We start from the raw sequence: 25,202 nt of genomic DNA, 5'->3' as shown, positions 1-25,202 counted from the left end.
CTGTCTGTTATAGTATTTCATATAAAAATTAACAAAGCCTTTACGTCTCCTCAAAGAGTCTAGGTCCACACATAAAGTAAAACAAACATTATGAAGCACTTTTTTTGTTGAACACTTTTTAAACATTTACACTTTTTGAACCCTTGTCCTCCAACGAAAGATAATTGACCAACCACTTCCCTACACTAATTCCTTCTTTTTCTAATTATTCAATGCTGATAAAATTTTCTTTACACAATATAAGTTGGTTCCTAGAGTACAATGACTTCAGTTTGCCAGCTTTGGTACCAAGTTGATAAAACTCATCTTAAATATTTATGATCACTCTTATTATTGATTTTGCGTCAATTTTTGCATCCGGTACTTTGATTCTCACATTCTATCCGACTAAAATTTTTGCAATTTTGTTACAAGTGGCTGCTTTCATTTTCTTCGCTTGCATTTCAAGACCTTGTTTGGCAGCCTGTCGGAACCGCTTCACCCCTGCAAAAATGTCTGAATCTGCACAACAAGACGAGATTCTTCGTTCTGGATTCTTTGATCTAGCTTTTACCAGCTCGCATCGGTAAATCCTGAGATTTACCAACGTTTCTTGGTAAAAGTTGAAAATATATGCATCTAATAAGATATTTTGGGGTTTTACCGCAGTATAACGGTAAATGCTAGGTTATACCGGTAAATTCTAAGATTTACCGGTCTTCGTACATTTACAGTAACATATATAACACCTATAAATATTTAACTGCATGAAATAAAAAATGAAATATATGCCTGTAATTTATTGTCGCTTAAGAATTCATGACATTAAAAATGAAATTTAATAATTGATTAAATGGCGATCTTACTCGTGTTAATTATGTAGGCATATGTGGCTTACATAATTAACACTAGTAAGATCGCCATTTAATCAATTATTTATATTCAAGTGTTAAAAATAGTGTACGAAAGATTCAACATGGAAATTTAATAGTATATTACGATACAATGTTGAAAAGTGCTTTTACAAAATCGAGGATAAATTTGAAAAACGAGCAGAATGAGTTTTTCAGTTTCCAAGATTTTTTTCAAGATTTTGTAATTCACTTCACAAACGTGTATTGTACAACATTTTTTTGCACGATAGTATATTTTAAAAAATCTTAATATATAGTACGTACCACAGTCTAGTATATACAGTCACGAAGCTCAATACGTAGTAAATATGCAAACATTAGATAGTTGCTCACCACTAGGATCGCTAATATCGCCTCATTACAGACAATGCGAAATACTACTTGCACAGTCTATTGTTTCTAGCACCCTCAAAACTCAAGCTTCGTGACTATATAGTAGAATGTGGTACGTACATTACACTATGAACAGCTGACTGAATGTTACAGCAGTCTCGCCAATGTACATCAACTTCAATGTGAGGAGTAAAAATAAGTAAGATATTTGTAATATTTCGTGTACAATTGGAATAATTTTTATTTCCTTTTGTTAAGTGAAGTTTGAATTGTTTAAATAAAGTTCAGCACATTTCAAATGCAGTGATTCGTTTCGTATAATGTATAGGAATTAACACTGCCTTTTGCGTATGAATTTTACATGCTTTGTAGGATTGTAGCATATATAGAAGGCAGTGGTTTTCATTACAACTCTATAGGCAGTTATTTGTAAGATTTAAATATACTTATCTAGGTTGGCAACTCTGAATTCAGTAAAATCAACTTTCAATCATGGCGGCCGTTTGCTGTAACGACGGGAAAACACACTATATTTCAAAAACATATTTTGTTACATTTTATCAAAATTTTGGAAGATCCGATATCTCTCTTGCCTATAGGAATATAGGTGTGTATTATTTTAGGCATTCTTGTCGATTCCATTCGTCCCAAGTGTTGCATCCATTTATCTTTATATTCTTGAAGCCGGTCATTTATTGTATAAACATTCAGTTCAGTTCTAATACGTTCATTCCTAATTAAATCTAATCTAATGCATCCTTTTCTCCTCAAGAAACTCATTTCAGTACTCCAGATTCTAGATAATTTTTGTTTTAAGGACTCAAGATTCACTACCATAAAAGAGGACAGATGTGGCCATTGTTTTATAAAATTTCATTCTTGTTTCTTTTCTCGTTTTATTTTTCAATATTCCACAAATCATCTGACATTTATTCACTTTTATTTGTATGTCTTTTATACTTTCGTTATGCATATTTATTTCACATCCCAAATAATTAAAGTTTGAAACTTGTTGTAAAGGTTTATTTCCCAAAATTATTTTTGGTCTTGCAGCTGATTTTCCTCTGAATGCTATAATTTTGGTTTTTACTTTTGATAATTTAAAATTGTATTCAGAACAAACATTTAAGTGATGTAAAGAAAATTGCATCTTCATTATTTTGAATTATTACTAAATCATCGGCATATAATAAAATATTTAAAATATATTCTCTATTTAATTTCATTCCTAGTTTAATTGTTCGTTTCCATGTTTGGATAATGTCATTAATATAGGTATACATACTCGTATATTGAAAAAGAGTAAGTGAAATGCTGCACCCTTGTCTAACGCCTTGCTTTATTAAAATTTCTGTAGTTTTAGCTTGTCCAGTAGGTATGTATTATTACTTTAGTATTACGGTAGAAGTTTTGAAGAACATTTATTAAATTAATTGATTAACTAGTGGACTTACTGGTGTTAATTATGTAAGATTTGTGCGGCTTACAGCTGTTTCAGTGCTTCACGCACAGAGCCTACTAGATCACGGCGTCATCTCGAACTTCTCTGCCTGTTATGTGGGTGTGTTTGATTGTTGAAAGGTGTTGAAGAGTGGAGTCAAATAGTGTGTGTACTGCAATTGATCTGTGTGTTGAGAATTTGATCGGGGTGTGTTTTAGTGTATTTGTATATTTCGTATTGTTCTAGTGTGTTGAGTTTTTGGTTCTTGGGTTGTATGTGTAGGATTTCCATGTCCGTATTTATGTTATTGTATGTATGGTTAGTATTGGTTATGTGATCGGCGTATGTAGATGTATTGTATCCTCTGGTTATTGCTTTAATGTGTTCTTTGTAGCGTGTTTGGAATGATCTGTCTGTCTGTCCTATGTAGAACTTATCGCAACTATTACATGTGAGTTTGTATACACCTGTGTGGTCGTATTTATTTGTTTGTGTTTTTTGTGTGTTGAGATGTCTTTGTAGTGTGTTTTCTGTTCTGTATGTTATGTTGTATTTCTGCTTTCTGAATGAAGATGCAATCTTATATGTGCTTTTGTTTTCATATGTTAGTGTGATGTATTTCTTGTGTTCTTGTGTTTGTGTTGTGTTTTGCGTGTTTTTGTGTTTGTTAAGTTTTTGTTTTGTCTTTCTTATGATGTTGTCTATTATGTTTGGATTGTATCTTCATTCAGAAAGCAGAAATACAACATAACATACAGAACAGAAAACACACTACAAAGACATCTTAACACACAAAAAACACAAACAAATAAATACGACCACACAGGTGTATACAAACTCACATGTAATAGTTACGATAAGTTCTACATAGGACAGACAGGCAGATCATTCCAAACACGCTACAAAGAACACATTAAAGCAATAACCAGAGGATACAATACATCTACATACGCCGATCACATAACCAATGCTAACCATACATACAATGACATAAATACGGACATGGAAATCCTACACATACAACCCAAGAACCAAAAACTCAACACACTAGAACAATACGAAATATACAAACACACTAAAACACACCCCGATCAAATTCTCAACACACAGATCAATTTCAGTGCACACACACACTATTTGACTCCACTCTTCAACACCTTTCAACAATCAAACACACCCACATAACAGGCAGAGGAGTTCGAGGTGACGCCGGGATCTAGTAGGCGTTGAGGATGGTGCGTGAAGCACTGAAACAGCTGTAAGCCGCACAAATCTTACATAATTAACACGAGTAAGTCCACTAGTTAATCAATTAATTACTGTATATTCAAGTGTTAAAAGTAGTGTACGCAAGATTCAAAATGGATTTATTAAATGTAAGGGATAGCCATTATGTCTCCGTAATAGTCCATAACTAATCTTTTTGACTCTGTCAAAAGCCTTCTCGAAGATTGGTAAGATCCTGTATTAAAAATAAAAAGTTTAAGACCACATGTAGGCCTACACAAAAACTTTGCATTGGAAGTATAACGAATTTGGTTTTATTTCCACGAAACTTGAAAATAAAATCATCTCAAAATGTACATTTCGTAGTTCAATATTAAAAAAGAAAACATAGTGTCTTCAAGCGCAGAGAAAAGTATGTAACTTATTAATTTACTTTCATGAAAATAAGTTATTATGCCACGGAGAAAATCGCGTAAAAAAGAGTTTTTCTATGCGACGTAAATTATGTAATTTACGTAAAGTATGTATCGTGTAATTTACGCGGTCAACCCACCTTACTTGTGATGACAAGAATTGGTGACGTCAAAGAAATGGCCGATATAATATATGTGAGTTACTTAGTGTAATGGGAAAGCAAGAAGACAAATGACAGCCGTCAGAAACCAGAGCACTGAATACCAACAAATTACATTTGTTATCATCTTAGTTGAATAGCCGGTGCTGACTTTGCGTCATTCATCAAGCTTTCCCATCTAGTAATAATGCCCCGAAGTTGGCGTTTAGTACCTTGATTGTATAATCTTGTCATGACGACATCAAAAGGTGTCATAAATAACGTTATGGCAATTCCTCCTGTCATGCTGGATGTGAAAGTATTGAGTAAAGGTCTCTCTGAAAAAACCTGGAAAAACAAAACACTACATTTTATACAGAATAAATTAAATAAGATTGTGACAAGGATTTAGAAATATTCAACAGAGGCTTACTTAAAGTCTAGTAATATAGCCTGTTTGGTTGCGCATTGTTGAAAATGAAAGATAAAAAATGAACATAAATTTAATAGAAAAGGACTATTAATTAAAATAAAAAAAGTTGGTGTTGAATCAAGAAAAATAAACTTACGGAAAAATGGATTTGAAATTAAAATGAATATTTATGTAACACATGCTTATTAAAATTCTCCTCCGCTACATTCATCTAGTAACTTCAGGGAGCCAACTTTAGAACGAAAAGTTACTAGGTTTGTAATCAGAAATTTGTAAAAAGAAGTCTTTGATGAAAAAAATAATTTTGACAGCTCTTTAAATGTCATACCCCTTTACAGCCTTAATTAAAAAACATTTTAAAACATATTTGTAATCAAAATTGAACTAAATCTATATGAAAAGGACCATAAGAATTTTATCAAATGCAGCTTTTAATGAACGTTGTAAACCATTATTTGTGAAAAACAAAATCATGACTGTAATTAATTTATATATTCTAGAGTTAATTTTGTATGTAAGAGAATCTTCCAACTTTAACATTAAGAAATGAGTTGATTATTTAACGACGCTGTATCAACTACGAGATTATTTAGCGTCGATGAGATTGGTGATAGCGAGATGGTATTTGGCGAGATGAGGCCGAGGATTCGCCATAGATTACCTGGCATTCACCTTACGGTTGGGGAAAACCTCGGAAAAAATCCAACCAGGTAATCAGCGCAAGCGGGGGTCGAACCCTCTGAGCCACGCCGGTGGCCTTTAAGAAGTGATATTCATTCCTATGACACAAGACAAGGAAATGATTTTAATATCGTAACATGTAGAGTTGCTATATATATATATATATATATATATATATATATATATATATATATATATATATATATATTAAAAAACACTTTTGTCAAATGTCATTAAAGGTTGCAAATAAATTTCCATCCCGCATTTTTAATTTAAGCAGAGCTGCTCTCAGATTTTACACCTCTAGTTAGTTAATTTTAAATCCATTTTATAATCTTGACGAATTTTTTTATTCTACAATCTCTTTGTTAGTTAACTGACCTTGTCTACACATTTTGTTTTCAGACATGTAATTTAAACTATTAAACTATACATTCTGAGGACGTGATATAGAGATTTTTTTTTTACTTTTTTTATTTTCTTGATTTTCAGTGAAGTCTCCCCTTAACATCGTGCTTAATAGTATTTTGAATGAAAATGTCGAATAGACGCTTTGCGGTAGTTGTGGCTTCTAGAGGCTTTAAAATAAACTATCTCCCATAACATCATTCTGTGTATCACATTTTAAAAAAACTATGAATTGAGCACAGTTGGAAATGTCTGTGGATTCGTCCAGCTGGAATAAGACACGCGTTTCTTAATATTTTCAAGAACTTGCATTTGAATACCGTCAGCCAAGTCACTTATTCTCCTGTTAATCGTGTTACTGGAGAATGGAGAAAGGTGTTTGTTTGAGCTTGTCAATCTCTTTCTTTCGTGTCGTTGTTGCTTCTATATTGGTCGTTGTTTGAGTGGTATCCTCTGATTTTGAGTAAAAGTTTCGTTGTTTTCGATTTTATGTGGATTTGTATTCTTTTTTTTTTGAATGGGGTTAAGTATTGGCACGGTAGTGGGGTTGGGTGGTCGCATCGCAAAGAAAGGTCTCGCCCAAAAGTAGATTACGCCTTCAGAAAGTTTGGGACCCACTTCTCTAAGAAGTTTATAACATTATTACCAGGCTTCGAGACTTCGGACCCGATAGAGTAGTTCATGGGGAAATCCGCATAACGGCGTACTGAATATAGTAAAGCGTACAGTGGGTGGGGATACTGTAGAATGAATGCCAACAAATACGCAAAGGAAAACGCTCCGGATTTGAAGGTTCTAACGAATAATTTAGTTTTCATACAAACCTATTTTAAAACTGTGTCTGAAACTATTACACGGTTAGAAAAGTCAGAGCAAGAGATGCCGGAAGCCCTCAAATTAGTTAAGGAAATGACACAGAGAATTATTGAGACACCAAGTACACGGGTTACTGAACGTGTAAAATAGAAGTGGAAATCAATTTTATGTAAAAATAACGGATATGGAACATTGTGTAATATAAACAGCAAATTAGTGGACAAATCACCCGAGAATAAAGGACTATCTCTTAGAGACTGCAATGATGTCAGGTATTTTCGTTTTGCTTCTATCACGTCATGCGATGTAGAGCGCAGCTTTTCACAATACGAACTGTATTTGGCAGATAACCGAAAAAGATTTATGTTTGAGACATTGAAAATATATCTTGTAGTACATTGCAATTCGGTACTGTAACTGCACTTCCTAAAGACGACCAATAGGATAAATGCAGAAATTAAAACTGCTACATGTTTATTTCCACCATTAACACTGTGTATAATTAAACACAAATGCTTATAAAAGACAGGAGAATAAATGCTTTTCACATTCTTTTGACATTGTCATTGTGTAATGTATATTTACTTTCAGAATGTTTTGTTTCCCCATACTACCGTACTCTACTCTAAACAGCAACCTACAGCGAGTCAACAACCTATAGTACATGCACAGTAAGCTTATTGCATCGGGTCCAAAGTCTCGAAGTCTGATTGTTACACATTACGCATTAACACCAACACTCTCATATTACATTAAATTACACCACAGCACTTATACTGTTTTCGCTGTAAGAAAAATCCTAATGTAAACATAAGCACGTGGCTGTCATAGTCTACCTGTGATTGGCTCCCAGTCGAAAACTCACATTACGCAGGAAAATATAGTTCGTATTTGGAAACCACAATCTTGTATTATTTGAAAATAAAAAATTGAATTCTAGTTGTTAAATACGATGAAATATTTAACTTCACTCATATGTAAAACGCTATGTAAAAGAAAAGCTACTTATATATTTTGTTATGTACTATGAACGCGGATGAATACCAACAGTAATACCGAGGTAGTCTGTTCTTGTAACAAGCTGGCGTCACTTGAGCTCGTACGTAGTTCACGTAAGCACGTGGTACTGAAGTATGGCTTCTGTATCCTCAACTGTCCATTGTGAAGACATAAGACTTAAAAAATAATTTAATTACTGTAATTATAAAGTAAATGTTTCCTAAGCAAATGAATGCATAGTAGTGAGCAGGGGCGGCTTTCGAAGAGGGGCTGCGGAGCTGCAGCACCACCAGACATTTGTGGCTCTTGTCTCGTTCTATGTTGTGAAATACATTTATTATACAGTCTCTATTTAGCGGCCCGAATTTTTTTTAAATTTCGCTCTCATTGACATGCACGCAATCGTTAGTGAAGTCACTTCCTCCCCTGGTGCTGCCAGAGCGAAACGAGAGACAAGGACGGATTGGTGAAGCCACTTCCTCCCCTGGAGCTGCCAGTCTCATCTCGGATGCTTTGCGCGTTAGTTTTACCCCTCCCTCTGCTGCCTCTCGCCGTGAATCCATAGTTTCCAGGCGCTGCAAAATTTGCAGCAGTTTGTCAGTAGCGCGCAGTTTTAAATACATTTTCTTTAATGTTGTGAGTATAACAAGTGCGACAATGTTTAATTCTGTACAATATTTACAGTCTTTTCAGTTCAGTACCTTAACAATTCAGGAGAAATGTTCGATAAAGACAAACTAAAAACGGAACTCACTGTGTTGTATCAGAGACAAGAATTCAGAAATATCAGTGACGCAGTCAAGCTCTTGCAGTTTTTTCTATCTGAGAACTTGCAGGCCTCATTTTCAGAAGTTGTGAAACTACTACGCATATCTATCACCATACCAGTGACAACTTCCGAACCAGAACGTTGCTTTTCGTGTTTGAAAAGAGTAAAATCCTATCTCAGAAATACGATGAGAGAAGAGAGACTGACGGCATTAGCTATGTTTTCCATTGTAAAGACTATGTTAAACGACATATCGGATTTTAATAAAATGATGATTCAAAAGTTTTGCAACCTACAAGACAAGGCGCATGGAACTAATCTTTAAATAAGGTAAGTTGCTTGGTTTATTTTTTTATACAGCCCCCCTGAATTCAATACTCAAGAGCCGCCACTGGTAGTGAGGTTAGGCCTACTTGATGAGTAACGGGAAATGTTTAACATGAAACAGAATGTACAACAGTAGGCGGGAACACGTACTGAGAATATATGGCGCCAAACAATGGCCAATGAAGCCTCACTTCAGTCACGTGCTGTTGTTTACATTAGGATTTTTCGTACAGAGAAAAGAATATACCTCATATTTCCCCAGGTACTCTTTGCACATCTCAAATGTCAGAATCTGGGAAACTGAACCGACACATATCCGTGGCAAGGAACTCATCACTCCCCGCCAAAGTCCGACAACACCGCCCTCCTGGTAAATTTTCCTCAGAGCGCTTGCACTTCCAGCGTGTTGATGTTGGTAGCCCACCGCAACTGAGTCCGCTGCTTGGGACTGTAGATGTGTCTTCACCTGTTGGGAATATAATACAGGTTATAATATGTATTTACTTTTATGCTCGACCATGCCGAAATGTAGTAATTATACACCTGGTAGCAGCCCTTTAATGGACCTCATTAAAGTACACCTATTCATTAAAGTTCAGGTGTTCCACCAATCAGAAACCACCATTGTAGTAATATGAAAGTGCAAGTATCGATTATTCTCGAATATGCAATCGAAAGACAACTAGCCATTGTTTTCGCAGGAGTTCTGCGACAATTTTAGTAGACGCTGGCGGCGACACCACAACATTGAAACGTCACGGAGGTTGGAAATCCAATACTGTCGCAGAAGGTTATGTTGAAGAATCGATCCAAAATAAAATTGAAATCTCAAATACAATATTAAACTCAGTCAAAAAAACAACACACAAATTAACATAAATTCACCGTCATCTTCCAGCCTTTCACAAAGCACATTCCCGCAAATTCATTTCACCAATTGCACAATAAATCACCTATATTTGAAATAAAGTTAGTTCTGTTACTATAATAATTAGCGTTAATTGTAAATAATATTCAAATAATTTCAATTTGTCATCTCGTTTTTCAATGTCTAATTCAATTTCAAGGTTATATCAAGATTAATGTTTATTTTACTCTCTAGATTATATCAAGGTCAATGTCGACATTTGTTTCTCGGAAAAAATCAATACTTTCGCGTCTGCGCACATCTCACAATTTACGAGGTATTGCAGAAGGTCAGTTCCGCTCCTCAGTCAGATAAGAATAACATGAATACTTATGAATAATTTCAGGTTAGAAATATGATCGAGCATAAAAAGTCGTATGAAACTTGACTATAATGGTAATTAAGACGCTCATATGAAAATTATGAAACTCGCTTGCGCTCATTTCATAAACATACTCGCGTCTTAATTACTACCATTATAGGCTCGTTGCATAATGTATTATTTCCTGACACAAATTTATCGAGAGTTAGGGTTATGTTTCACCCAGAAATTGCTGACAACTATTGCTCATTTAAAAAAAGATCTTTTGGATAAAGCACTCAGATGACAGTGAATGGTATTTCGTATTCTTGATGAAAATAGACTTGCATATTCGTGGGATAATAAATACAGAAAACGTCCGCCGAGATAGCTATGAGGTAGCACGTGTGCTTCCAGACTAGCCGGCGAGGTCAGAAATGTTCATGTAAAATTTCTACCTCGGGACTAGGAGAGATGGCGGTGCACAACTTCTAATCACTAAATTGTGCACCAATATAACTGAGTTAAATCCCAAATCTTTCCGCATTGCATATGAAGGAAACGCATAATATGTCACTGTTGATAGTACGGTACACTATCTACCAAAAAGTAATTGGTCACTTCTTGTCCCTTCAGAACCTCGTGGTACCACTTCTTGTTTCTGTAACAGGAGCCACCCTGTCAAGCATGCTCTCCACTAGTTTGTGTAGGATATCCACTGAAATGCGTCGCCATTCCTCTTGCAACATGACACTCAGTTGGACAATGGAAGTTGGTCCCATGTTTCGGCGGCTACTATGCAGTGGTATGCAGACAATAATGTTCACCGGTTGGACTGGCCTGCACAGAGTCCTGATCTCAATCCCATTGAACACCTTTGAGACGAATTGGACCGGCGATTGAGGTCTCGGGAGATGCGGCCATCTTCCATTGTCCAACTGAGTGCCATGTTGCAAGAGGAATGGCGACGCATTCCAGTGGATATCCTACACAAACTAGTGGAGAGCATGCCTGACAGGGTGGCTGCTGTTATAGCAACAAGAGGTGGTACAAAAAGGGGCAAAAACAGTGCCCAATTACTTTTTGGTAGATAGTGTATTTGTTGATAGTGATTCGTCCGTCGGACGGGGAGTTAAGCCTGGCGGCCCCTTTGGTACTATTCGACAGGAGTAGGCTACGTTCCGGCGCGGGTTTCCCCTTCTCCCTTCCTCATTTTCATCATCATCCTCACCCCTTCCCTACACTACACTTACACGAACACTTACACATACACTCACCCTAGTACACGACATATATCTTCATAGATACACATCATACATAGCGTGGCCCGCCGAAGTGGTGTGCAACTTGAAATGGGGTCACAGTCCAATAAAGTATCACATATGAGGCAACCAAGCCAAGAGATAATGAGGTAGTGTGGCCAGTTCCTTTCTCCCTGCATTGTATATATCGCAATAACATATTGCACTAGTCAGACTTCAGATGTAGACAAACAATTATTGTTCTTCCTCTGCCACATATCGTCAAGTGAGATGTACTGTCAGACGTATTGCCTGATAATACATGTAGGCCTACATATGAGCCAGAACATCAATCAGAGTAGACTATTAATGTCAATAAAAATACGAACAAGGACATAACGTTCACAAACACATTAAGTGAAGTAAGAATTTAACTCCAGTTAGACAGTATTAAAGATTTCTCCTGAACGATATTTTGAAAGGTTTCGATATGAACATTTCTCTCACAAAATACAGTGACCTTTCCAGGATAACAATCCGGAAAATACCCGATTTTAATAGTCTTTAAAACATTACAATGAGTAACTCTTTTAAAGTATTTAAAATATCTGAAGATTAAAAAAGATTTTCAGATCTAAATTTTATCTCATTTTGGGTACGGTGTAATTTCCAAGCCTAATCAAATTAAAAGAAGCTACAAAAAAAAAAAAAAAAAAACTGGGCGAGTTGGCTCAGACGGTAGCGTTTCAGACTCGCATTTGGGAGGCCCCGGGTTCAAACCCCGTGGTCGACCAATCTGACTGTGGTTTTTCATGGTTTCCCCCAGTCACAAAGGCAAATGTCGGATTGAAAATTTACTTTCCATGATTCATCACAGCTTCAATAACTGATATCATAAACATTAATCAAAATATATAATCAATTACATGAATACAGCCAACTACAACACACAGTAGAAACGGGATCTCAACAATAGCAACGACGACCTACTAACATACCCACATATTGTAAACACGCGATATGACCCATATGTTAAAGCATGTATAAATAAACTTAAGGAAGGAAAAACAAATTAACAAACAAACAAAATTCAAAATGTACAAAATAAAAGTTCAACACTATTAATGGCAGAGTGATGATGTTGGATTTCTTAAACCCTTTGGAAACAAGATTTATCAAGACTATAGGCCTAGACAGCGAAAATGAGATCTCTCGGAACAACAACTGATTACATTATTTTGAATATAAATATGTAAAAATAATTTAGAAGCTATAAATGAAGGGTTCAGAGCCTTAGTGAGCCAAGTGCCATTTATTAAAAACGGAGAAAGCAAGGGTTAAAGTTAAGGGGAGAGGATGGTATTTTTTTTTTTTTGGCGAAAAATTAGTAAATTAAAAAAAAAATCTTTAAAATACTCTGTGATATGTGTGGAATGCATAGCATAAAATTTTGTGGGTATTTGTGCCCTTATCGGATGTTGAGTCGCCATTTTTAAACTTCCTGCGCTATGGATTTTTAAATCACTCGCCCACTTTTATTGTTGTTTCCGGTGAATTAAATTTTCAACATTTTTTTTTCTTTAAAATACCCTTTGATATGTGTGGAATGCATTGCATAACATTTTGTGGATATTTGTGCCCTTATCGGATGTTGAGACGTCATTTTTAAACTTCCTGTGCTATGGATTTTTAAATCACACGCCCGCTTTTATCGGTTTCCAGTAACTTCATTTTTTTTTTTTTTTTGCTACATTGCCAGACAAAAATGGATATAATTTCTGAACTATTGAAGATACATGCATGAAATTTAGAACACACATTCTTTAGACTATTAACAAACCTTTCTCTGTAACGGAATTTTGTCAATTGATTTCATTTTAAAAATACGTCCGTTTGTTTGCAAGAAAGGAAATCAGAAAATTGTTATTAAATTTTAATTGTTTATTTTACAAACGTAGGGCCTAATATAAAAATTCTGTTACAGACAGTTTGTACAACATACTTTTGCAAATACATTGCAAAAAATGTTTGAATCTATCTTTAAAAACGGTTTAGATATATTGGTTTTAGTAAAATCCTGCATTGGGTATAATTTTTTCAAATTTGGGCCCACAAATAATTTTTTTTTTCAAAATATTTTTATTTGGTTGAGTTGCCACAGCTATGAGCTCTCTACATACAAAAAAGTAATATTTTACACCAAATAGGAAAACAGATTTAAAAAATAGAATCCTCTCCCCGTAAGTGAATACCATAATTTAATGAAGATTGACATGTAATTTAGTTTTAATGTGCACACTTTATATTATTTGCTGTATGTTTCATTGCATTATGGTAAGCACTTCATTTTAACCCTTGTTTTCTCCGCTTTTAATGTATGGCGCTTGGCCCACTATGGCTCTGACCCCTTCAAATCATACCCATTCTCGAGAAAACTTTTAAATGAAAATATAAGAGGATAAAACAGGTTACTTCTACAAAGTTTGGACTTTTCACCTGAAGGGTTAAAAGAGAAACTGATACGCCTGATAGACGACATCCATTTGTTCGCTGATACGAACCATCTGATCGTGAAGGATTATGATGAAGAATGAGAAGAAGAAGGAGATGAGAATTTAGCAACTTGTCCTTGACTGATTTGAGGAGTATTTACAAAATTTGAAAGTCTGCACCTTTCTGTTCGTAAAATTCATACCTACCAAATAAAAAGGACTCGCTGCACAGGATCCTGCACATCCGGCGAAGGCAGCAACAACAATGCGCTTTGGTGTGGAAATTTCTCCTGCCTTATTCTTGGTCCATCCCCTTCTGTTTGCCCAGTCGTAGCCTCCTAGTCTCAAGCCATTGAGACAGAGTTGATACCACAGTGCAGGCACCAGGCCTTTATGCAAGGCTAATATCCCCTCTGCTCTTGCAACGGCGTAAAATGCATGGAAGAATCCTTTGTAGTGCACAATATACTTTCCCTTGGCTTTCAGTTCACCTTGCAATTGAAGTCTAGTCTTGATGACGTCGAACGGATTAGTGAAAAGAACTGCTCCCATGCCAGAAGCTCCGCCCATCACAAACTCCATCCTTGTTGGTTTCCGAAACACTAGGTTTGTTATACAATCACGTAACTAAAAGTAATTGCTGTCACTTAATCTGTATTTTCTGATTTTTAATCCGTCTTACTCAGTGACGAACACTGTTAACACACTTTCGAACTGTTGTAAGACTGAATCCCTCTACGACTGTGCCTCTTCAAACTGATATCCTACGTAATATGAAGATTTGAAACGCAGTGAAAAGAGTATCCTGAATTTTTCAAGAGATATTAAAGAAGGGCACGACAAAAGTCGGTCACGATAGTCCGCTTTGGAATCGAATGCAAAGACAATATTTCACTGTGAGACCTATCTTCATGATAGACGCTGACTGTTCCTACTGACCAATTCAAACAAATTTAAGTACCTATTTTCCTTGAAATCCTTCCAGAACTAATGCATTAATATCGTCTTTCAAGTTACATAACCAAACGCAAACAACAGTCGTCTATTGATTATTTCAGAATAAAAGACCTTGCCAAAACCAGGGAACCACATTTGTAAGCAAAATACTTCATAACATTTTCTAATGTCATTCGGAAATAATATTTACCTACGTTAGTGATAGCAGAGCTTATATTTTCCAGAATAACTGCTGATTACACTTTGTTAGGTCATAAAAGAAATGTCGAAATTATATAGTAGCTACAAATGACACTGATTCTAGAGAATAAAAAAAACTATATGTTTACCAACAACATTAGGTAAAGCACGTCAACAAGAATGATTATCAGGGAAAGGATTTATATGTAAATACATATTTACTTATAAAGCTAATATAATTTATATTTTGCATTATCTTTATGTTTCACAATGTGTAGGGTTGAAAAATCCTACTTTTATTTTCCATATTTTTCCATATTTTAGAGTTTAGTACATATTTTCGTTAATTTCCATATATTTTCCATATTTCATATAAAACAGTCCATATTATATTAGGTTTAACAATAAAACAAAACAAAATTCCATTAACTTTTAAAAATACATTTCAACAATAGAGATTTAAACACATGTTCAGTAATCCCTTTAACATCAGAGTTATTTGAAAATTAGCAGTCCTATCAACAATGGGAAAGTAAGTTACAAAACTGTATTAATTTAATTTAAAATTTTTAACAGACTTCAGTTGTGCAGCTCAACAGTTAAATGCCAGTCAGAGTACACATAGGTTCAGTTTTGTAAATCATACTATAAAGACGGTAAATATGCCAAAAGTACGTCATTCAGTCAATTTAAAATCAAAACTAACAAGTTACATTTCAGAATTTAAAGAAGATGGTTTATCAACTGACAATAAAATATTATTTTGTAATTTGTGTCAGTGTGCAGTATCATCTACACAAAAGTTCCTGGTGCAACAACACATTACAACTAGTAAACATCAGGCCAACAAACAACTAAATTCCAAGCAGAGACAATTGTTTTTAACACAACCAACAACATCGAATGTAAGATCTGAGTTTAACATCGACCTGTGCCGTTCTCTCATCTCTGCTGATATTCCTCTCTACAAACTAAAGAATAAGGTCTTCAGGGAATTCCTTGAAAAATATACTCAACATACAATCCCGGATGAGTCCACACTTAGGAAGACGTATGCTCCATCCATCTACGATGAGACAATACAGAAGATAAGAGATGAAATTAAAGATAGTTCAATTTGGGTTTCCATTGATGAGACTCCCGACAAAGAAGGTAGACTTGTTGGTAATGTAGTTATCGGTTTGTTAAGTGAACAATATTCTGAACGAATTCTTTTACATTGTGATGTTCTAGAAAAGTGCAATAACAAAACTATAGTTAAACTGTTCAACGAAGCTATGGGTATCCTGTGGCCAAAGGGTATTATGTACGATAATGTGTTATTCTTTATTAGCGATGCTGCCCCTTATATGGTCAAAGCTGGACAAGCATTATCTGTTGTATATCCTAAATTGACTCATTTTACTTGTGTGGCGCATGCATTTCATCGTGTGGCAGAAGTGGTCAGAGACAATTTCCCTAAAGTAGATTTGTTGATTTCATCAGTGAAAAAAGTATTTCTCAAAGCTCCCAGTAGAGTTAACGTGTTGAAAGAAATGTACCCTGAAATTCCATTGCCACCAAAGCCAATTTTAACTAGATGGGGTACATGGCTAGAAGCAGTTGAATATTATGCCGAACATATAGACTCTATTAACAATGTTCTCCTTGCATTGGACTCTGAAGATGCAGTCTCAATTGATACTGCGAAAACAGTTACCTGTGACATAAGTGTGAAGAATGACTTAGCTCACATTCAGCATACATTTTCATGCATCATAAAAACGCTCAAAAGTCTCCAAAATAGGCACCTTTCACTATCTGAAAGTTTTGAAATTATAAATAGTACTGTGGAACAACTGAATCGTGGTAGAGGTAAAGTTGCAGATGCAGTAAGAGCTAAGGTGGACACTGTACTTTCAAAAAACCCTGGATATGAAGAACTACAAAAGGTTGTTGCTGTGATGAGTGGTGAATCAACAGTGAAGATTAACTTGGACTTATCCCCAGCAGACATTGTGAAATTGAATTATGTACCAGTTACTTCTTGTGACGTCGAACGCTCTTTTAGTCAGTATAAATCTATCCTCAGAGACAATAGAAGAAGATTCACTTTTCAGCACTTGAAAGAAATGTTTGTAACCTATTGTTATGGTAACAGACAATAAAAATTGTGTTTTGTTGAAACTACATTGGAAGATAAGGTACGTCCATTATATTTTTTGTTTAGTTTGATTAAAATGTACCAATATTTAACGTACATTGTCATTTTTTTATAATTTTAAGTCCATATTTAATTCCATATTTTGGTAAAAATCCATATTTAATTCCATATTTTGGTAAAAATAACTACATATATATTTACATATTTCATATATTTTTAGTCCATATAAATCCGTTCCCTGATGATTATAAACAGATTACCTCTGTAAATGTTTGACTGCCGGCGATAGAAGAAAAGAAAAGACTAAGAAAGTCTCTGAAACTTCGGTAGATGTCATTAATTTGTTCGCCGGAATAAATTCTGTACGGCCAAAACTTAATCTTTACGTAAAATTTAAAAATAGTTTATCTAAACAACTCCATAAGATAACTGAAACTGAAACTCGATTAATATATTTCAGTATTATTTGTATTTATCCTGGTAATAGTGAACAGTTTGACTCGTAGACATTTTGTATTTACAGCATTAACTTCCCATGATTGTACGAGGAGATTCGAAGAGAACGGCAGTTACGTGGACATTCAGCTCCCCACTACTACCATTAATGCACAGCACAATGTCAATACGGCGGTTGCTGTCGTCTGCGATACAACGAACTTTTCTGTTGATTTTCGAGTTTGGCATTTTTTCCGATTATTATATGCTTGTTTAAGTTGTGTTAACTCTCGCTAGTGGTTTTATATTTTATTTTATCCGTCTTGGTATTTATTTTGTTATTGTAAATATTTTTGTTTTATCACTATTATTCTTCTTCTTATTATTATTATTATTAATGAATTATTTTGTATTACAATCTTTGTATCATTTCTGTCACGATTATTCTATTATTATTATTATTATTATTATTATTATTATTATTATTATTATTATTACTATTATATTATATCATCAGCATTATTATTTGAACCCTGTAAAATTTATGTAGACTACTGGAGTGTACCCGAGGACGAGCATATGCTCATTTCGGGTATCTATCCAAATGTAAATTCAAATGTAAATTGTAAATAAATTTTGAAATTTGAAATTTGAGAAACCACATTATTTCAATACAAGTTTTGTTCTTTACGTCTTCAATATCATTGTCTTCAAAGTCACTATCGCTTTCGGAATTTTCACTCGGTTCATAACTTTTATTATTATTGTTAAAAGTTTCGTCGATACATAATTTTATTAGTATTGGTTTAGATTAGAGAAAAATTAGCCATCATTACGAAAATACACTTCATATTACTATATTACAACAAAACATTTTTTTATGTAAAGTTTACACTAGTGATTTTATTAATAAAGCTGATTTATTGTCATTGTTGTAAGTTGTTAACAATGGTTATAAACAGGGAAACACGTGAAGCCATTTAACTGGCATGTTAAATAGCGTAACTCAAGCAGATTGCAAGATAGCGCCTGGCTTATGACGTCACGCGGGAAATCTTAAATTGCAAATAATTCGAGAAATTAACGTTGAACGATTAGATTTAAAATAAGCTAATCTCAGTTATCCAACACTCAACTAACATTCGATATATGTGTTGCGTTCCCCTTGAAATTTATTACACTAAAACATGAACACAAATAAAACAAAAAAAAAAAAAAAGAATTATTTGCTACAGAAAATTTGTATCTAAACGCTGAAAATTTCAAGGTTGGATAAAATAATACATGTCTCATTTCGTAGGTATGTGGTCATGCCTTGGACTAGCAATATGGAACGTGCGCTGGTTCGATTTCTCGTAGGGGAAGACATTTTTTAATGAAATTACGGACAATGTTTGGGACCGGTGCCCACCCATCGTACGGAAAATCTGAGAAGCTTTGTTGAGGAGCGTGATCTGGTTTCATACGCCAGCTGGGAGGATCATCTTGCTGACCACACGTTACCCTCGTACTGATTGGATGATCGTGTGTCTTCTGACACATGTGAACGTGATGACATTCGTCTTGTCGGCTTTGACCCTCTATGGGTTGTCGCGCCACGGAACCAGTAGAATACAGACCAATCATTAATCAGGTTACAAATTGAAACCTATTATGGAAAAAGAAATGCAGTAGATTGATAAAACGAGAGAAAATAATACATTAAGAATACAATATACGGTTCGAGATCAATGTACTAAGAGAGAAACGTTTTAGGCTGAGGAAAATAGTGATTATATATTGTATGAACGATTCCTGATACATAATAAGAGCTATTCATAAAATAATTTCCGTTTATGTTTTACAAAACTGTGAATGACCTTACAGAATTGGGTTACAATACGTTTGAAAGTATACACTCTTAGTTAATTTATGAACATTTACAAACGTGCCATATTAACAACCTTTTCAGCTAAGCAGTGGCGATGTTTTATCAAAGGTCCGATTCTGTATAATTCTATGATTTGTTTCTTGTGACGTGAAGCGAACAAGGTTTGTGAGCGTATACAAGAAGAAAATTTCTGTAGGAAAATGCTTTTACTTTATTTTAAAAACATAAAACTTTCTTAAAATTAAAACTTAAAGACTTTAAATATTAAAAAAGGTAATATACCTTTTCAACAGACATAGATGATGACACTACACCGGTTTCGTTTTTTTTATTAGGTTATTTTACGACGCTTTATCAACATCTTTGGTTATTTAGCGTCTGAATGAGATGAAGGTGATAATGCCGGTGAAATGAGTCCGGGGTCCAGCACCGAAAGTTACCCAGCATTTGCTCATATTGGGTTGAGGGAAAACCCCGGAAAAACCTCAACCAGGTAACTTGCCCCGACCGGGAATCGAACCCGGGCCACCTGGTTTCGCGGCCAGACGCGCTGACCGTTACTCCACAGGTGTGGACCACCGGTTTCGAAACGGTACCGTCTGTTATTAAGGTACATTATGGTACCTTTTATCTTTTAAATATTTTAACACTTTTAAAGTTTTAATTTTAAGAAAATTTTTTATATTTTTATAATAAATGTTACAGTGAACACCAAAGACAAATTATATTTTATTTTGTGTCCAATTCAAACTGAATTTGTACAGAAGTATCCAGTGTGGGTACTTTTTAAAAAATTCTTAATGAGCTTTATTCAAAAATAAAAAATTATATTGGGTGTTCCATTTAAAATAAGAGAGTTGGAGTTACTTCCGGTTAAACCGGAAGTATAAAAAACTCGGTAATACCATTGAGTTCTTAGCATATGGTTATGCTCACATACCAAGTTTCATGTCACTGAACCGTATACTTCAAAAGTTATTTAGGTGGTGCGGGACTTTTAACTAACCCTGTATATTTATTTATTTATTTATTTATTTATTTATTTATTTATTTATGTATTTATTTATTTATGTATTTATTTATTTATCATTTTGCTAATAATTGTAACATAAAATATAATATATACAGAAAAACTTTAGCTCGCCCCTGAAAGAGTAGAACTCGTGCTCAGGGGCGGATTAATAATTATACAATACAATTTGTCTTATGTCTACTATGCAATTATAGTATATAAATTTAAATTTACAATTTTTCAATTTTTATAAAATCCATACATAACTTTTTAAATGTAATACTAGAACTATTAGAATTGACAAGATTAGGATATTTAAATATACATTTGTTATATATTCTTGGGCCTAAATTACTACTATGATTAAATACTGTAACAGTATTGCATTTTTGTTCAAACAATCTTAAAGAATTCATACCTTTTGTTTCATAACTATGAGAATACAATTCAAAATTATTTCGATTTTTATGTATGAATTTTATTAATACAATATAATAAATTTGTCTTACGTTAAGTACATAAAAGTCTATAAACAAATTTTGAGATGGAAAATCAATAAGTTTATGAAGACATATTTTAATTATTTTCTTCTGTAATAAATAAAGTGGATTAAAATTGGTTTTAAATAAACTACCCCGTCCTATAATTCCATACATAATTACCGATTAAAATAAAGTTAAATATATTGTACGTAATAAACTTATTGACAAGTAATTCCTCAATAAAACAAAATAATATACTTTTTTACGTAATTTATTACAAAGTTAATTAATGTGTTGGTTCCATTTTAAATGATTATAGAAAATTATGCCTAAATACGTAACTTCAGAGGAATCTTTAATAATAATCGGACATTTACACTGTATAAGACAACAATCAGAATTATGTAATATAATCTATACTAATAATAAATCTGTAGCCGAAATTTTTCTGGTAATTTTCGATTTCCAAAAATAATTGGTCCTAACATATAATTAACCACCCTGAAACCGAAAATCGCTTCTTTTTTTATTTTTGTTTGTATGTCTGTCTGTCTGGATGTTTGTTACCTTTTCACGCGATAATGGCTGAACCGATTTATATGAAAATTGGAATATAAATTAAGTTCGTTGTAACTTAGAATTTAGTCTATGTGGCATTCACAATACTTTATTTAAAAGGGCCTGAATTAATTAAATCGAAATACCTCGCTTATTATTGCTTTTTGTAAAAAATGTTACATAACAAACGTTTCTTTAAAAATGATTTCCGATAAGTTTTATTCTATGCAAAATTTTGATACGACTGATATTTAAGGATATACAAGACTTTTAAAACAATACAATACATTTTCACTGCCGCCTCAGATTATAGCGTTGTTGTTCCTACAATAACTCCTATGTGCAAAATATAAAATTTTTGAGTAGGAAGAAAAAAACACATTTATTCATTCCATAGCAATGATACATAGGAGATCGTGAATTCTTACATTTTCGAAAGAAAGAAAGAAATATAATTACATATCACTATATATGTTGTATCACTACTTAAGTTATTTGAAGGGTTCAGAACCATAGTGGGCCAAGCGCCAATTTACTGAAGACGTAGAAAACAATGGTTAAAATTAAGTTATTACCGTAATTCAATGGAAACATATAGCAAGTAATATAAAGTATACACATTAAAATTAAATGACGTCAAGCTTCATTAAACTATGGTTGCATGTAATCTATACTAATAATAAATCTGTAGCCGAAATTTTTCTGGTAATTTTCGATTTTCCAAAAATAATTGGTCCTAACATATATAATTAACCACCCTGAAACCGAAAATCGCTTTTTTGAAATTTTTGTTTGTATATCTGTCTATCTGTCTGTATGTTTGTTACCTTTTCACGCGATAATGGCTGAACGGATTTCGATGAAAATTGGAATATAAATTAAGTTAATTGCAACTTAAATTTTAGGCTACATGGCATTCAAAATATATTATTTAAAAGGGGGGTTATAAGGGGGCCTGAATTAAATAAATCGAAATATCTCGCTTATTATTGATTTTTGTGAAAAATGTTACATAACGAAAGTTTCTTTAAAAATAAATTTTCGATAAGTTTTATTCCTTGAAAAATTTTGATAGGACTGATATTTAATGAGCTAAATGAGTTTTAAAATTAAAATAACTGCCATGTAAGGCCGTGTAATGAATTAAAAAACAAATGACTTCGTCTATAAGGGGCCTTGGACAGCAACAATCGAAAGCTATGAAATATAGCCTACAGGGAATGTTTCTGTGTTTGTATGAAGTAATATCGGAAGCTAAATTAACCGATTTGTATAATTCATTATTATTTCACTATTGGAAAGTGTAGTTTCTCTAGATGGACATAATGCTATAATGTTATTACAGTAACTTCTGATATAATATCATATAATATAATATGTAATATTATATAATATAATTTAAGTTATTTGAAGGGTTCAGAACCATAGTGGGCCAAGCGCCATTTACTGAATACGTAGAAAACAAGGGTTAAAATTAAGTTATTACCATAATTCAATGGAAACCTATAACAAGTAAAATAAAATATACACATTAAATCTAAATGATGTCAATCTTCATAAACTATGGTTGCATGTAATAAAAATTAAGAAACATGTTAAAGGAATTGTCATTGCACCAAATGAGTGTCTCTGGACCAAAATGATCGCATTTTAATTATTTGGATGCAATTTAAATTAAGTAACATATTAAACGATTTATGCTTCTGTCAAACACGAATGTTCCCTGGATAAAATATCCTATTTTAATTATGTAATTATTTTATATTTATTTGTAACGGGTGCAACGGAGCGCACGGATACTTAATATAGATGTACAGGGACATCACTTTATTTTTACCAACATTTTTAACATTCACCTGGCTATACTCGGAAACACTGTTGCCCCCTTCCATTACAGGAGTTTGATGTTACTAGTGCAACATGTAAACAAATCATTTTACTAGGTATAGGAGGAGAGAAAAGTAGTTTATCCATTTATGTTGTAGGGAAATACGATATTACGATTTTCAGTTTGATCATAACTTTTACGGAATTTATCAAAATACAGTAGAGTAGTAACATTTAAAAAAAAAAAAAAACTCAACTTTTCAGGCGGCTATGTTCGTTATGTAATGTCTACTTTATTTAGAATATTAATTATTGATGTTATCATACAATATAGAGAGTGCATTTAAATTGAGGGGGTCATAAGTAAAGGGCTGTAAGTGCACTTAAGATACTTTTGAGAAAATGGGGTTTAAATATTTAAGCTTTCGTAAAATCGGTGAAATTTTTTATTTAAATTTTAATGTGTGATGCGATTAAAATATCCCTTTGCCACTAAAATTTTAGATACTTTTGCTTACACTGGATACACTTAACTCATGTTATTACAAATGTCACTAGCATTCCTTTGCTTCAAGCCACCTCAATTCAAAAAAAGCTAATCTGAATTTTTAAACAAGTTGCTGAAAATGGTTGCCGTTCATTACAATGCAGGCTTCAATTTAGTACGCATATTATTAAAAACATTTTGAAGCATATTCTCTGGAATTGAATTTATCGTTTCTTGAATATAAGTTTTTAGTATGATATTATTAATATAGGTTCTTTCTTCTATAGAAAACGCAATCATATTTATGAAACACACTATACACTGCAGTGTTTACTTCACTACTTCGAATGCAACAGCGGCTGTAAGTTTGTGTGTCTGACGGGAGCAAGGACATTAGTGAAGGGGTGGGAGTGAAGTACATTCAGAAATGCAGGTACAATAAAAATGCAAGTAAAAATAAAATGATGTCCCTGTACTTGCATAATTAACTAAAATATTCATAAAGTTAGAGAAGACGAGAAAGTGCCTTACCAAATAAAAAGGACTTCCGATATATGAGCCTGCACAGCCTGCCAAAGCAGCCACTGCGATGCACTTCGGTGTGGAAACCTCTCCTGCTCTATTCTTGGTCCAGCCTCTTCTGTCCGCCCAGTCGTAACCCCCCAGCCTCACGCCGTTGAGGAAGAGCTGGTACCACAGTGCAGGAACCAGACCTTTCTGCAAGGCCAGAACCCCGTCCGCCTTTGCCACGGCATAGAACGCGTGGAAGAACCCCCTGTAGTGCACGGCGTAATGGCCCCGGGCCTGCAGTTCGCCCTGCAGTTGCAGGCGAGTCTTGATGACATCCAAAGGGTTCGTGAAGAATCCCGCTCCCACGGCAGCCACTCCCCCCAGCGCGAATTCCATCGCTTATGTCTCTCGCGCGAGGCAGACTTCACTTCATAGCCACCAGCATAACACGTGCATAATGATTTTTTTATCTCTCTTTCGAGTGTTATCTTGCAATTCATTTTGCTCAGTCAACTTGATGTTATGTAATACTGTGTCGTAATCAGTACTGTCACATAATTGGGGGGGGGGGTTAAAGTCACAGTAGTGTAAGTCACATTTTAATCAGTTTGAGAGACAGACAGGTTTATTAGAAATGCTGTAATGGATTCTGAAGCATCAATTTCCCTACAGAAACGCATTGAATATAACCTGGAGGCCTGTCCCAAGTTAAGGGAACTGAAAAGAGATGTAATTCTTCCAATTAAGTATGATTTTGAGAAGCTACAAATGGCTCACACCACTGTTTAGTTCAACAGAAAATATATGTGGTGACTTGAAGGCGAAATAATGGTACATTATGCAACGAGCCTATAATGAAGGTAATTGAGAAGTGAGTATGGATATTTATGAAACGAGCGCAAGCGAGTTTCATAATTTTC

At 34.1% G+C, this 25,202-nt stretch overlaps 1 protein-coding gene across 2 annotated transcripts in view; it reads right to left on the bottom strand.

Moving 5' to 3' along the window:
* Positions 1-24,744, bottom strand: part of LOC138712593 (solute carrier family 25 member 35-like) — a 34,083-nt gene extending 9,339 nt beyond the window's left edge. Inside the window, exons 1-3 of one of the 2 annotated variants that reach the window (XM_069844541.1) lie at positions 24,304-24,744; positions 9,128-9,346; positions 4,681-4,795 (exon numbers count right to left, since the gene is read on the bottom strand). In XM_069844541.1, the coding sequence (XP_069700642.1) occupies positions 4,681-4,795; positions 9,128-9,346; positions 24,304-24,678 (709 nt within the window). In that variant the 5' untranslated portion in view covers positions 24,679-24,744. Of the gene's footprint in view, positions 1-4,680; positions 4,796-9,127; positions 9,347-14,028; positions 14,412-24,303 lie in introns of those variants that run through there. The other variant, XM_069844542.1, reaches the window with a different exon arrangement.
* Between the last annotated feature and the right edge of the window lie 458 nt (positions 24,745-25,202).

Source organism: Periplaneta americana, chromosome 13 (genome assembly GCF_040183065.1).
Source record: "Periplaneta americana isolate PAMFEO1 chromosome 13, P.americana_PAMFEO1_priV1, whole genome shotgun sequence".
NCBI classification, from domain to species: domain Eukaryota; kingdom Metazoa; phylum Arthropoda; class Insecta; order Blattodea; family Blattidae; genus Periplaneta; species Periplaneta americana.
This window is presented reverse-complemented; position numbering and strand designations above follow the sequence as displayed.